This window comes from Rana temporaria, chromosome 2 (genome assembly GCF_905171775.1).
Source record: "Rana temporaria chromosome 2, aRanTem1.1, whole genome shotgun sequence".
Classification (NCBI taxonomy): Eukaryota; Metazoa; Chordata; class Amphibia; order Anura; family Ranidae; genus Rana; species Rana temporaria.
The window spans coordinates 93,281,201-93,297,729 of NC_053490.1; the positions used below are offsets into that span (position 1 = coordinate 93,281,201).

The 16,529-nt window shown below is 41.3% G+C and overlaps 1 protein-coding gene across 2 annotated transcripts in view; it reads left to right on the plus strand.

The window, feature by feature from the left end:
- Positions 1–16,529, plus strand: part of XPO4 (exportin 4) — a 170,534-nt gene that overhangs the window by 137,422 nt on the left and 16,583 nt on the right. The window contains exons 10-15 of one of the 2 annotated variants that reach the window (XM_040340532.1): positions 212–388; positions 3,766–3,908; positions 10,608–10,753; positions 11,666–11,843; positions 14,062–14,236; positions 14,319–14,488. In XM_040340532.1, coding sequence (XP_040196466.1) covers positions 212–388; positions 3,766–3,908; positions 10,608–10,753; positions 11,666–11,843; positions 14,062–14,236; positions 14,319–14,488 — 989 coding nt within the window. The remainder of the gene's footprint in view (positions 1–211; positions 389–3,765; positions 3,909–10,607; positions 10,754–11,665; positions 11,844–14,061; positions 14,237–14,318; positions 14,489–16,529) is intronic. The other variant, XM_040340533.1, reaches the window with a different exon arrangement.

Sequence of the window (16,529 nt, forward strand, 5' to 3'; positions counted from 1 at the left end):
TTCAATTCTTATAACAGACAGAGGGGAGACATTTGACAGGTAAGGATACATACAGGAGGCATCTATATCCTTATTGATCAGCACTATGGCAGTATTTTAGAAAGGATGAGAGTGGGTTTACATCCACTTTAAAGTTGCATGTTGGACTGTGATGGTAATAAAGCATATCTAAAACTGACATTTTATTTGATGCCTGATCTCTTGATTTCAGCTTGACAAGGATGATATGGTGTACATGGAAGCTTATGATAAGTTGCTTGAATCTTGGCTCACATTGGTGCAAGATGATAAACATTTCCATAAAGGCTTTTTTACACAACATGCCGTCCAGGTGTTTAACTCTTACATCCAGTGCCATCTAGCAGCTCCTGATGGCACGCGGAACCTGGTAAGTGTGATCAAATCATTGCATGCTTTTTTGTATGAAAAGGTTTTGAGGTCATCTAAGAAAGGTTTTCAAACATGATCTTAGCCTTACTAAAGTAATTCTTGCTGATTAGCACCTTCTGTTTAAGCCAAATACATTGTAAGAAAATACAGAATTATACTATGTGTACTTTTTATGTTAAAGTGTATGTAAAGGCATTTTTTTTTTTTTTGGTAGTTGTCACCATAACAGGAGTTGAGAGAAAATCTTGCAATAAAGGCAAGTGTCTAAGAGGGAAATCCCCTAAGGGCCGTTTCACACAGGGGGGATCAGTAATGATCCGCCTCTGTGTGTCCGTAAGCCCAGCGGGGATAGCTCCATATTTCCCTGCTGAGCCGGCGGCTGACAGGGCAGTCCCCGCACACTGTGCAGGGACCGCCCTGTCTTTTCTCCGCTCTCCCCTATGGTGGGTCGGATGAACACGGACCGCGTGTCTGTGTTCATCCGATCCGATCTGCAGACGGAAGAAAAAATAGAGTTTACTTCCGTCCGCAAAATCGGATCTTTGCGGAGACGGGTGATTACGGGTGTCAGCGGATGTTCATCCGCTGACACCCGCAATCACATAGGGACCAATGTATGTCCCGTTTTCATCCGCAAACGATGTGAAAGGGGCCTAAGTATTGCAGGCCATCTTCAATTCTATTTCTTGCACGATTCTCCCATCATTGATTATAAATTTCTTTTTCAAAAAATTTCCAATATGCCGATCACTCAAATTTGATGGGTGCACGAAAATTGCCCCACTAATGGTGCAAAATTTGAACAAAAATTCAGAATTACGATTTCCAAAAGAAAATTTGTTTGGAATTCAACCCATGTTTGTCCAGCTTTAGAGAAGATTGCCCTTCACTTCTAGTTTTGCAACTGGGATAGTAAGTAAAGGATAATCTTCCCAACAGGACACAGGTGGCAAAAAAAACCTGACAGTTTTAAACCCTTCCTACTCGATCTATATGCTGAGAGCTGCCTGATTTTCTTCTGCTCAACAAAAGTTGGCCTAAGACGCCCAGTGCTTCTTTCCATTAGGTCATCAATGCCAGGTAGCATCACGCCGAACAAAACCACAAAGCTTTCCCCACCCAACTGACTTCCTCTAGGCTCTCTCCAGTGTTGCCTGCACATCGTAACTTTGGAACAGTTTCCTTATGGGAACAGTGGTGGACCATGCCTGTGGAGTGTGTTTTGGCATAACCAGAACTAATGTGACAGGGTGACAATGCAGGAGCACAGTTTGGGGACAGTTGTCACTCCACAATAGGAAGTGCCCGAACAAGTGTTTTAATGGGAGGACCACCAGGTATTTACTGAAAGTTTTTTTAAAAGGATTGGAAACCACTTTTGAAATTACATTAATAATATTATTTTTTTTGATTGTAGTGATTGAATTTAACTGTCGGCTCCAAATGATTAAATCTAATTTGTTACTGCAATTTCGTTTGGAGTGGTATTTTGTACATTAGGAAGTGTTTTTCTATATATGTGCCAAGGGTCTTCATTGTTTTAGTAGTAGATGGAGTGTTTCCTTGGATTCAGTTTTGTTTTATGTGGTCTACAGTCCTGGTTGCTGTTTTCCTCTGTACACAGCTTGATGAGCATGCTGTGGGTTTATGTCACCCTAGGACAGGGCCAGACATAGACAGTCCTATCTGATGTTACAGCAGTGGTGGCCATTTTCAGAGTTGTAATTGCACTTTGATACTCGGGATATAAAGATGAAACACTGCAACTGTATATCACAGCCAGTCTGTAGCCATTGAGTGACACATAATTCATTCTAAATCTAGAAGTAAGTCCGACAATCCCTGGCATACTGCAGGCTCCCATCAAAGACTTACAAATTTGTTAATTCATATACATAAGATGCGGAGGGCATTATGCTAATGCAGTCGGAGCAGCACGTGTTGGGTATTTGAAGGGGAGCTCATCTCCATCAAATAAGTTATTTAGCTCAAAGTAACAAATTAAAGCACAGCTGACATTCCGCAGCTCGACTGGGTTTCAAAGCGGTAGTCAGGGCTTACGAAATAGATGTGAGGCTCTCTGCGGTTGGCAGCTGCAGCTTTGAAGTCACCAAAAGAGATGTGTTTGCTGGTTTAGATTAAGGAGAGACAGGAATCTAGGAACTGTGTGCAAAGAAGTGTTGGAGTGTGTGGAAGATTTCCTGCGCTGCACTCCCTTAATACTCCTTACACACGTTAATTAAGACGCGTGCATCAGGCTTCCCACAAATTTGATGAATTACAACTTGCAATTTACATCCATTGTTGCCCTGTATAGAGGGAGTTAAAATAACGTTTACAATCAAAAAATAACTCCAGACAAGATGATAGTTTACCTTTTGGCTAGAGTAGAAAGGGTTAAAATATCTGTCACACTTTTTTACTGCTCTGTGCCCTAGGGGAGATTTAACCCCATTATTTGTCCTGGGGATCACTGTCATCAAAAGAGAAAATGAGAGAATCGAACTGTCACTGGAGTGAAGGGCATATGTGCCAATGAGGTGGTTTCTTTTGATTAAAAACTATCGAATAAGGGATTTCTCCACATTTACCAAAAATTATTACAAATTCCCAAAGCCCGATATAAAACCAAAGGAGAACGTAGTTTTTCAGTTCAAGGACCTCGACTATGGAACGCTTTACCAACTAATATCCGAATGGAAATTGATCACCTGGCCTTTAGAAAAAAACTAAAGACCCATCTATTCTGAGGGTCAAACTGAAGAAAAATGGATGGCAAGCGCCTTGAGGCGATTCAGTTCGCATTTGTAGCGCTATATAAGTAATTCGCTCACTCACTCATTTCCACTTCCTAAAGAAATGTAAGGAAATTTGCTGGTGGAGACATGAATAGAAACAGGCACAGGTTCCTCCTCTATTGATAACTAAAGAAAACAAAAAGTTTTGGCTGAAATTGCACTAAGATCTTATGGAGACAGACCTATATTGACAATTGGTAATCCTTTTTTATGTACTTTTATACACCCATCAGTCACAATTGGTTCTTAGTGGATCGACCACAACTATTGTTTAATAACCGCAATGCATTTTTTGTTTTGTGTACGTTACGAGTGATTGTAGGTGGGCTGTTTAACCATTGGTAATGTGTCCCCACTGAAGTTCTGTTTATGCACCCCCTCCCCAACTTCCATGTGTAGTAGAGGAAGAGGTGTATTGCACCTGTTGCTGCACCATCTCCATATCCTATAAAAGAATATAAAAATAAAATGGGCAAACCAAAAACCTTCATTGGTCGAACTGGGATTTTTAAATGTTTTTGCATCTGGAGAATGTGTAGAATTTTAAGCTTCTTTCACTTTGTTTTGCCCCTCTCAGACTGCTAATGGTGTTGCCTCCCGAGAGGAGGAAGAAATCAATGAAATTCAAGAAGATGACCGTGACTTGTTCTCCGATCAGCTGGCCAGCGTGGGCATGCTGGGAAGGATAGCAGCAGACCATTGCATACCTCTGCTGACCAGGTATGACTACTGCCTCTAGAACACTTTTTAGGCTCATTTCCCAAAGCAATGATTATTTTTTAGCAATGATAGCCAACAACCGCTGAGCATGGCAATTGTTCTAGGGGGAAAAAATGCATTATACCTTTTAGTGAATTGAGCACAGTGTATCTGAATTCAGCTGTGTGCATTGAATGTCTAATGTTTGTGAGCAATTAGGCCTTATGCGTATAAGCTCTTAAACCGCATCGTAGGTTATTTCATTGAGCATGCAACTTTAGAGTTGTAGTATACATTTAAAAGTGTTGCTAAACCAAAAAAAGAAAAAAAAAAAAGAATACGTTGTAGCTTACCAGCGCTTAGATGTTGTGGCTGCACTGAATGTAGTTCCTATACTGATACTGCTCTGGCCTCCTAAATCAGGCTCCCTCAGTCGTGCTACATGCAGCTTGTCTGACTAAAGCAGAAATCTCTTCCAAAGGCTATCCTCACTTCTGGAATAGATGGGTGTGAACACTCGTAAATGCTCTTTGGCCCCCTGGCTATCTTCAGATGTTACAACCTGAACTGCCATGTGCACTTACATTTTCTAAAACCAAGGAGGATTCTGTGTTTTTAGTGGAGGCAGTGGAAGTTTTTTCACTGCCAAAATTGTGTAGTTACTGCTTCAGCTATTGGTTGAAGCAGTAAGTTCAAGTCTCTGGATAGATGCACTTAGCGCTGCTCAATCCCCCCACTTGTTCTTCCAAGCAAGAAAAAGGCTATTCCTAGAAAGCATTTTCAAATTCTTGACCAAGGCTTTTTATCATGATTGACCAACTCTGAGAGGGGTTATTCTCTCCTCTTGATAATTTTGGTGCCTTTTACGCTATGGAAGGGGAGTTGAGGAAGAAACAGGCTCTTCCAACTGTGAACTGTGGATTCCTACACTAGGTAATCAATCTACCCTTTCTATTGGCAGTCATTTCCTCCTTTAATAATGCAGTTGATAGACATTTGGAGACTCTTTGGAAGTTCTCTTTACCCTGCAACAGGCTAATAACACCTTGTCAGTTGTCCAGACCATAGAAAACTGGAGCAGAGAAATTATTAGTGAACGTTTTTGAATATAGTTGATCCTATTCTTCCTGCAAGATTATAACTGTCCTCAGCACTGCTCTTTTGTGTAGACACCATGAAGAATGTGACCAGTCAAATTTATAGAATGTCCTTATTTTCTGGGCATATGCGCAGAATCTTATAGCTTAAAGCGGGGGTTCACCTGAATTTTATTTATTTTTTTAAATACAGCAGCTGCTGACTTTTAAAAAATTAACACTTACCTGTCCAAGTCACCCACGACGTCTGCTTCCCCCGCCGCCATCCCAGGTAAGGGAATCGGGAAGTGAAGAGCTGCGGCTTCACTGCCCGGTTCCCTACTGCGCATGCGCGAGTCGCGCTGTGCAGTTCTCACTGGTCCCTGTTGTGTTCTGGGAGCCAAGTGTTTCCCAGAACACAACGGGGGGGGGGGGGTTGCGCGAGGGGGCCGGACCGTGGGAGTCTATACCCGGAAGTGGTGCAAATACCTGTTTTATACAGGTATCTGCACCCCCTCTCCCCTGGAAGGTGTCAAATGTAACACCGGAGGGGGGAGGGTTCCGAAAAGAGGAGGTTCACTTTTGGGTGAACCTCTGCTTTAAAGCTTCTTCCAAACACTTTGGCTTTTGAACTCTTGCAAGAAGTTGCTTTTCTTCTTTGCTGTTGCAAATTTCTGTGCCCATCTGGTGCTGCTTAGGTTCTCTTGCTCACACAGAGCTCTCCCCTTGTGCTCAAAAGTGTTACCCCCTTAAAAGGGCCTCTAAGAACAGAACCTTCTTTTCTCTATTAACCCTGACAGCTGTAGTTCTGCCTTGGCTCCCACTGTGTTCTTCCTGGGTGCTTCCCCCTTTCTTATGCTATATAGGGACACAATATCTGGAAGCCAGTCCTTGCTTCCCTGGGGCTATTCTTGTTGCCTTCTGTGGTAATGTCATATATCTGCAGTGTTCTCATCTCTTCAAAGCCCTAAGTCCAGTGGCTTTCTCCTGCTCCATTCTTCTGTTATCAGCATGATAACTTCTGACAAGTTCTCTGTCAACTGTGATAAAACCATGCTGAATATTGTGTCAGGGTGGGTGCTATAAATAGATTAGCAGAGAGATGCTCTGAAAGTATGTGTTTATGTGGAGAGGGGGTGTGTCTTTCCTCCAATCAGCTGTCTCCCAGTGTAAGCAAAGAATCCACACCTAGTGCTGAATGAGGAAGTAAAAATTCTAACAGGACGTGCACTTTCTAAAGAGTATATACAGCTAAAGACAGCAGGTATACATGTAAAACTTATGTAGGGAGATTTGTTTCATCTCTGTGTATCAGCTAAAGCTGTTCACTTCACTGAGTATATGTGAGGGTTTACATCTGTTTTAAGTTAAAATAAATTTTAATGTACCTGTAAATTCCATATCTTGTAGTACAATACAGGACACAGGTTCCTCCTCTTTCTGTGATCTCCTCCTTACTGCTTGCTACAAACTGATGCCTTGGAGTGGGCAGGGTTATATAGGTACACGGGTGCCGTTCCTTGCAAAGCTTTTGCCAGTTTCCAGTTACATGAAGGTAGCATCACCCAATATTCTTGTACTGTACTCTAAGATATGGAATTAACACAGACAGCAATACAAACCCAATAGGGGTTTCTAACCTGTCACCACTGTATTCAGATATAAAAAAAAGTTTTCTTTCTTGTCCATTGAGGGACACAAGATTCGGACACTGGCAAACAGCCTTTTAAAGTCTACAGAAATTGCTTTTTTTGCTTTAATTGGCTAAAGGTTGTGCAACAAAATATTACATTAGGGACTCATCAGTTTTATTAATTGCATTTGATCATTAAAGATCAGAAGTTCTGTTCGGTTTTTATTATATATGGAGTAAACAATAATAAATGCCAATGTTTTAAGTTATTTCAGAGAATATTGTGGGTTCATTTGTTTTTCTGTAGAAGGCTACCAACACATTTGTCCACATCTTTGTGTAGTACTTTACTTGAAAAACCTGACCCATAGCAGGAATATACAATTCAACTGGTCTATGGGGGGTGCAGATGTGAAGGCAGAAGTAGTTAACGCAGACCCAGAGTCAAAACTGACTTCATGTAAAATCTTTTTATTAAAGGTTTTTAGGTTGCAATAAAGGGATTTCCAAATGGGGAAATAAAAAAAAACATACAGAACATATTTATGTAGGTAGTACAAAAGCAGTAGCTTACAGATAGACTATGCAGTGGTAGACAGCAAATTAAAAAAAAGTAGTGGCGCCGGTATGAAAATAATGTGTAACCTTAAAATGAGTGCAGCTGGAAGAAAGTGGAAGGGACCACCTTACAAATAACACCAAAGGGGTATGGCATGGCGCAAACTCAAAAAGACAAATTATATACCATAAAAAGCTAAATTAAATTTCATATAGTGTAATGATCAACAAAAATCCAATTGTCCAAAGAGATAAAGTTCCATAAAAAATTACACCGATCCAATCACCGTGATTCAAAGATAAGTGACTTTAATCAATTTTCGTTAAGCCGCGCTCCACCGCAAACCGTGTGTGAGAAATGAACACTCACCAATTGTCTGAACTAGATATGCTTTCTAATAGTATTTCCAGCTCCTTAATTGTCAGCCCTTAGGGAGATCCAGTACTGGTGATGGCTCTTAACCCCCGGTAGTATCTCTGTATATTTTTCCAAAAAATAATAGGACTCTGGAAAAGCATATAAAACTATCATTGTGCATAAAATGTATTTGAAAAGTGCAGACCACAGAAATATATAAAATGTGCACAAGGGTGCTGTAAGTCAGCACCAACATGTACAGCTCAGTTCAATGTGCACTCGCCGTCTTTCCAAGATGCAGTGTGCATTCTAAAGTGCCGACTGTAAGAACTAGAGTAATGGTAGTCTGTAATGGCAGACGCCCAGCCTCCATGCATTTAGCTGTATTGGCGTCATCAGGAAGCTTACCCGTCGCCATTTTATTGAATCTCCCTCACTCATTATGAAATTGGGTGCCCGTAAATTAAACATTGCTTATGAAAGCAGAGTTCCAGTCATTTTTTAGTTAATTAAAAGTTAGCAGCTACAAAAAGTGTGGCTGCTGACTTTTAATAAACAGACTCGCCTGTCCCATGGTCCAGCGATGTGGCCACCCGAAGCCTCGCTCCTCTCCCTCTCCAGCATTTCAAGTGTGGGCACCTGGCTGTGACAGCTTGCGGCTTCACAGCCTGGTGTGCAAGTTGCGTGGTGCTTTCTCAGTGGACAGGCAATCTTTTGGCACCTGTGACGTATCCCAGAAGATTGCAGGGAGAGGGAGGCAGAGGAAGAGTTGCCTGGGTGGTGAGAGCAGAAGTGGGAGCTGGGTACCTGTCAAAACTAGGTACCCGCCTAAAAAAAAAGACATGTCAAATGTAGCATGTAAGGCGGGAGGAGTACTTAAAGCGGAAATTCCACTTTTGGAGCGACTGTACATAGTGGTGTCAAAACTTTTATAAAATGTATGTAAAATATATCTGGTTCCTAAAATATATATTCAGAAAATTAAAACAAATCTTTCATAAGTGATAAGAATTGGAAGAGCCTAATTTACAATATATCATATATATTAACCTATAGTCATGTCAGTAAATATTTGATATCTAATTATAATCCTAACCAATGTAATCAGTATTCTCTTAAAGCGGAGTTCCGGCCACAATTCCACTTTTTAAATATAAATACCCCTGTAATACACAAGCTTAATGTATTCTAGTAAAGTTAGTCTGTAAACTAAGGTCTGTTTTGTTAGGTTGTTACAGCATTTAGACACTTTATAAAATAGAAATTGACTGGGGTCATCTTAAGTGTGGGCATCATGAAGCCAGACTGTATGACTTCCTGGATTTCAGCCTTGCAGATCTAGCACATGCTCAGTGCTGCACAAGCAGTGTCAGATCAGGTTTCAGCACCTGTGCTGTCCAAGTCACATGATTCTTTGAGACTGGGGAGTGCACAGACTCCTGGAAAGTTACACCCACTACATTCCCAGGAGTCTGTGCGGTGTAGGTTAGGAAGCATTAAGCACCTAGGTGCAGGAAGTGGGAAGATTAACTATTCTGCCTAGCAACAACAAAGGCATCTAAAAAAAAAAAAAAAAAATTCGTAAAGGACTAATGAATTTTTTTTTAAAACTACTGATGTAATGTTATATTTATGGGTGGAACTCCACTTTAATGGTAGTAGATTTTAGCACCATCTAGTGCTCATAAATGACCCCAAATGGCGATTTTTGCAGTGGTAGAACGTAGGGGTTCGTAGACAAAAGCAATGTCAAAGGAAAAGGTCCATAAGCCGCACATCATGAAGCAGCCCCATAAGCATGACGTGCGATAAATGGCAGCCTTAACCTGGAATCCAGCCAGGCCATGCCTCCAATGCATTTCGATTTGCCCCTTGGAGCTTAATCATGGGGAACATGATTGTTGATGAACCATTGTATATTTCTATCTCTCAGAAGATAATAGGAACAGATCCTCAATTCAGGAGTGGAAAAATTGTCTGTCAGACAAATACAGAGGGTTTCTGGATGTGAATCCAGTCAGAGGTTATAGCAGCAGGCATTGTATCATAAAAAAAAAGAGGACTTTGTGTCATAAAATAGTAACCTAAGGAAGAACTAAAATGTTTGGTGGGTACACAAATCATAAACCTAGGAAGTTAACAGAGAGGGAAAGAGGGACAGGGAAAAAGCAAAAGGGGGGGGGGGGGTTGAGGGAAAGTGGAGAAAAATAAGATCAATGGATTCATTCCCAGGGTGAAGGGACCAGACACATAGGGGTGAGAGAGATCACTCCATTAGAAGTATTGTGAAAAAGTTTTGGAGGTGCGAAAATATTCCTACTGAAGCCAAGCGACCAGGAATCTCTCTGAGCTTTCCCCTCAACGTGTATGATTTGTTCCGTGGAATAGAGATCACTAATTTCTCAGACATAGAAGGGCCGATCAGTGTGCGCCAGTTCCAAACCCGGAAGTATGGATAGAAGGGAGATTTCAAAACTGACTTTAGATCCACTGGTACACTTGGCATCTGCCATTTTATAGAATTGTCACCCCCCCCCCCCCCACCAGTCTCCCAAAACATATTTATCTGCTGCAGGTGGGTCCCTGCAGTGGTACCTGCCTCGCGTCCGCTTCCCGGAGTAGAATCTGTGTGAGGATAACTGGCTGCTTTGGGTGACTGTTAACTCAAGTCAGTTGATACCTGTACAGGCTGCCAAAAAATGAAGAGCCCTGAAGCAGGTTTACTTTACTTTCCAATCCCCATACTTACGCTTACTTTGCTTCCCTGCCCCTCCATTCAGTGCTGGGAGCCAAAGGGTATGGAGGTGCATGCAACTTATTCACGTTGACAGCACTGGACCAATCTTTACTGGCACGCATTGGGTGAACAGGGAGGCAGGGGAGCAAAAGTAAGCCAAGTATATGTTGCTTGGGAGGGCTGCAAATTAAGATGAACCGATTTCTTTGCCCTGTTTATAAGCAAAGCACAGGTTCACTTTAGCAAGTTGTTGCTTTTGTCTCCTAAATGAGCCCCACAGATATATTATATATTCTTATCAGTAAGAACATTACATAGATGGCATTCCTTATTTAGACTGCAAATCTTGCCCTTTCAGCTTACTGGAGGACAGAGTGACGCGACTTCATGGGCAGCTACAAAGGCACCAGCAGCAGTTACTGGCCTCACCGGTCTCGGGGTCCGACGATAATAAAGTTCTGGATGACCTGTATGAGGACATTCATTGGCTTATTTTAGTTACAGGTAAGCGACATGTCTTCCTTCTGTTTTGCAGTGATGTGCATGTTCTGGATCTTGTGAACAGTTTAGAGCAGTTACAATGTAGCTCATTACATTTTTCATTATGCCTAGTACACACGATTAGAATATTGGACAAAAAAACACTTTCAAAGCAATTGCACGATAATCTGATCATTAGTACACAGCTTTCGAGAGCCGATCATGAACGTTCATGTGAAATTATCCGAAGGAACAGGCACAAAATGATTTTTTACATATGATATCCGAATGTACGATATTCGTTTATTCAGTACAGTATTCATCCGGAAAAATCAGAAGACCAAGACCACGCATGCTTAGAAAAGACAGAATACATTACAATACAACACATTACATCACTTCCGAAGTTGTATTCTGTAGTCTGAGAATTTAAGTAACTTAATTTTCTATATGAGACTAGCATGCAAAATAGAAAACAGACAATCATTTGTTCGATATTCTCATTGTGTGTACGAAGCTATAGACTCCCGAATCAAGTTTCTGATAGTAAGCTATAAATAATCAAATATGTGAATGTGTTTTCTTTTTTTTTTTAACCTTCCTTTCTGTGTTGACACAACAATTACAAACCTCTGAGGTTGTCCTCAAATAGTCTGTCTCACAGGAGTTGCATAGCCAGGTCACCTCTGAGGTTGGTCCCCAGACATAGTTAGTCTGAGATCCTCTAGGAAGAGTTCACAGCCGAGGTCAAATTAGTTTACAACATCTCAGGCACTTTGTATCATGTTTCAGGCTGTGTCAGAGCAGTCTGGAGAAAGTGCCACAGCCTGCAGTTTTGAGTTGATCATAACACAAGTCATCCTTCTGCTGCCAAGTCATTTCCTAAACCTTTGTTATGCCAGCAAGCTGTACTTCTCCATGCATCTCTTTGTGCAGGCTACCTCTTGGCTGATGATGCTCAGGGTGAGACTCCATTAATACCTCCAGAAATCATGGAATACTCAATTAAGCAATCAACTGATGTTGACATCAACACAACACTTCAGATCCTGGGATCTCCTGGAGAAAAAGCCTCATCTATTCCGGGTTGTAATAGAACGGACTCTGTGATCAGGTCAGTCTGAGTAACTTTATTATGTGTTGAATTACAAACCCATGGAGGGTTAATGACGGGTTTACTTGCCTCTAGCTCTCCTTATAAAAGTTCAGCCCTTCTAGCTTTTTATAGACCTAGTAAGTAGGTGGCGCTGCTCTGGCTGTGTTGATTGTTGGAAAGGCAAAACTTTTTTTTTTTATAGATTTGAATAGAGCAGGGAAGGGTTAAAACGTTTAGGTTTTTATTGGTCTGCACCCTTGCTGGAAAGATTCATCCCTTTTTAATCGCCCTTTTAAACTTTGTCACAAAGGGGAAATCATTCATTTTAAAATTCTTACCAGAACGAGAGGTGAGGGTAATTTTTCAATGGAAATTCATGTTTTGATGACAACTAAGAGGAGAACGCAACTGACATTTGTAGAGATTTCCTCTTGCTGTGCATTTTTGGGTCAGGAGGTGAGCGGAAAATCTTCCTAATGGGACACAGGCAGCAAACAATAGACCACTTATAACCTTTCCATACTCCTATAAAACAAAAGCCCAGTCTCCCTCATTGGAATGGTTTAATTCTCGTAAGTTTGGGGGTAGAAAAACAAAGTGTAATACTTATATTCCTCAGTCTGTCAGGTATCATCTACGCTGTGCAACCAGTCCCCCAAAGCCTCCTCTCTAAGATGCTCAGACTGATGTCATCACATACAATGCAGATCCAATAGTTTGACATTGTACGTGAGGATGGCTAACCACAACCTGGAGCATCAGAGAGGAGGAGAGTGCTGGAAGGCTGTCAGAGTGAAAAATCAGCTAAATATTACACCTTTTATCTTCACCACTAGACTTAAAGTGGAGCTCCGCCCAAAAGTAGAGGCTTCGCATGTTCGCACCCTCTCCTCCCTCCATTGGCACTTTTTTGGAGGGGAAGGGGGGAGCGGATACCCAGTTCGAACAGGTTGCCTCTCCCACTTCCTGGTAAGATTGGCTCACAGCGATCTACGTCCTTTACGGCCCCTCCCTCCCCCCATTACCCTTCTTGGGACACACACAGGTACTAGAAAACAGCAGGATTATTAGGAAAGCGCAGCGAGACTCATGCATGCGCAGTAGGAAAAACAGGCTGTAAAGCTGCAAGGCTTCACTTCCTTTTTTACTTACTATAGATGCCTGCACCCAAAGCCGATTGATGAATCGGCTAGGGGTGACTACATCGCGGGATCACTGGACAGGCAAGTGTCCTTATTTTAAAGTGATTGATTGTAAAGTCTTGTTTTTTGTTTTTTTTTATATAACAAATCTGTTATATTTACTTCCTCTGTGCAGTCAGTTTTGCACAGAGCAGCCTGGATCCTCCTCTTCTCGGGTCCCTCTTTGCTCCTGGCCCCTCTCTCCTATCAAGTGCCCCATCAGCCAGCAGCTTTCTATTTGCGCACCAGAGCAGAGTCAGAGCTCCGTATATCCATTCTGACACGGAGCCCCGGCCTGGCCCCACCCCTTTTCTCCCTTAATTGGTCGACTGACTGACTAATGGCGCCATTGCTGCATCTCAGCCAATCTGGAGGAGTGTCCCGGCCCGGACAGCCGAGGGACTCGTGGACATCGCTGGCAAGAGAAGAGGCTCAGGTAAGTAATTAGGGGTTGCTGGGGAGGCTGCATTAAAATAACCTTCTGCCTTTACACCTCCTTTATAAAGTTAGCAGTTGTTTGTGTTTTGTTTTTTTGCAGACTGGAACTTTAAAGCATGGCCCCACTACAAGGTTTTGTTTTTTTTATCCTGGAGTTCAGCTTTAAAAAAACAAAAACAAAAAAAAAACAAGTTTGGATTTACATGAACATTGTAATGTGTTATAAAGTCAAATATTAGTATGAAAGCAATATAACATAAATCTGGCCTGAATCAGAAAATGTGCAGCGTCTGCTTCTGTGGGATCTAAGCAGCCATAACGCACACAATTTTATGTCCAGTTCTTGGGTGTAATGGCTGCATATGTCTTTTACGTTTTTTTACATAATGATCCTGCCAGTAACACACTTCCTGTCCTAAGGTACTCTCAGCTTGAAAGTGATGTGTAAAAAGTAGTTGTATAGCGGCACCCACAAATAGAGAAATCAGCAAGTTTGCATAACCCAATGTCGGCTTTGCTTTAAATTTTTATACTACCCCAGTGGTATGTGTTTATTCTTTCTCAGGAGTTCGATCTTTCACCACATTGACTAATCAAGGTGTTACACATTTTTACAGGCTACTGTCTGCGGTCTTAAGAGCATCAGAAGTAGAATCCAGGGCCACAAGGGCAAACTTAACGCATCTCTTAAGCCCTCAGATGGGGAAGGACATCGTCTGGTTCCTGAGGCGATGGACAAAGACATATCTTCTTGTAGATGAAAAATTGTATGACCAGGTAGGAGGCATACAGGTATATCTTTTGTGTATAGTTTTGGTTTATAGAACTTGTGGCAGTGACTTTTACTTATTCATTTCCCACTTTTGTCTTGTAGATCAGCTTACCATTGAATACAGCATTTGGAGCTGACACAGAAGGTTCACAGTGGATCATTGGTTATCTTTTGGAGAAAGTGATCAGTAATTTGTCAGTGTGGAGCTCTGAGCAAGAGCTGGCCAATGACACTGTCCAGTTACTGGTGGCTTTAGTAGAAAGAAGAGAGCGGTGAGTAATGTAGAAATAATGCCATGATCTTACCTGCGACAATTATTGGTCCACCTGCTTTTAGAGAGGAGATAAGATGATTACCCACACTTGGTGGATTCCTTGTGATTTCCTCTGCAGAATTTACTAGTCTCACCGTTATTTCATTATTCATCCCAAGGCCCTATTCACACTAGTGCATTTTTGATTCAGTTAAATGAATGTGAAACGGCACACAGAGTGTGTTTCTTCATATAATTACAGTGCTATTCAAACACATGGCAAAGATGTCATAATGCATGTACTTTCACATGCATTTAAAGTGTAAACACAACAGGAAGTGAGAGTAAATTAATTTTAAGGTGAGGAGAAATCATCTCTTTGACAGTTATGACACGAATGGTGGCTCTTATAAGATTCCCCATCCCTTCTGTTGCAGTAACAACTGTAAAATGTAAGGTTTCCACCACGTTCTGTCTCAGTAATAATGGTCATCCAGACAAATGGTGTAAATATCTCCAACAAGGTACATAAAAACTGATACGGGTTCCAACCCTTCCTTACTATATCTAAAGCTTTAAAAAGAAAAAAAGTTTTGTCTTTAGATGCACTTTTAATTGTGTCCCCATTGCACATATGTCCCTATTGCACAAGTACCCTCTACAGGGGATATAAAGTGTCAACAGGGGCTTCTGACATTAACCCTTGACCTAAAATGACTTTTGTGATCCTTTTTAAACAGTTGGATGTAGGGTGTATGTAATGCAACGGACAGCCAGGAGTTGCAGTGTAAATACAGCAGCTATGGAAGCTGCTGCGATAAGACTGCCTGACACTGTTTGTAAACTGTATTTAATGTTTGTATCTACTCATTCAAAGAAATGAGCTTGGCTCTATCCTAAGAGCAGATCACGCCAATATTTTTTGGACCGGATTTCAACTTTAATTGCTGACTTTAACTACAGAAACCATAAGCATGCTTTCTCACACCTTTCCCGGATGAATCATTATCTGATTTGATTTAGTGGCGTATCTGGATGACCTGTTGGGGCATCCCTTTTCTTGGAATGTCTGGGTCTCATCCTAGACACATCTAAAGTCTCTTTCTCAGGAGAAACTTCAAATTCTCTGCTCCCAGGCTCTGATTTTTTTTTTTTTTTTAGTCTAGGAGCCAACTGACTCACTTTCTCTATGAGTGTTATGGGACTGATGGAAAACATCTGAGGCAGTCTAGTGTGAAAAGTTTCACTCTGGACCTGTAGGACTCGACATTCTGTCATTGCAGGACTTTTCAGTCTGTTTTTAAATTCACCTGAACCTAAAGAGCAGGCTGTTACCTGTAAACAGCAGTACAGTTCTATGTTTACAAACGCACAGATCTCTGTACAACACAGCGATCTAGTGGTTTCTTTTCCCTGAAAAGCAGCACAGTTGACCTGTTGATTGCCCAATGATGTTAACTTCTTCTTAGTTGGTGTTGTTGGCACAGTGTACAGTATTCTCACTTATCACTGTATTGGTGTCAGCGCCAAAATGCCTTCTGACAACCGCCATTACTAGTATAGTGTCTACAGCTGCATAAAGTCCAGTGTGTGTGTATATATATATATATATATATACACACACGCCATAGTTTGTAGACTCTCTAATTTTCAGACAAACCAATTTTTTTTTTTTTTCACTGATCTGAATGCAGCCGATTATTTTCAATGTGCTTGTACACGCAAGTGCAAAAACGTGCTGTATATTGAGCAGTAAAACAAAATCTGAAATCAGAGTTGCCGGTCAGTATTTTTGTTTGTATACTTGCATATATGCACAAATTCCACGCCTTCCTACTTGTGTTTACATACACATAAGTGATATACAGCCCATCGCATTTTTCCTGCCAGGAATGTCTAATACTTATACCTCAGTAGTGTGCAAGCCTTGTTTGTCCTAAAAAAACAAAACAAAAAAAAAAACATTATTTTATTAATGACAATGTTATTGCCAAACAAACTGGTCCATAGCAAAAAGGTAAAAATTGATGTGGACTATAGTTGGGTGTAAAGATATAAAA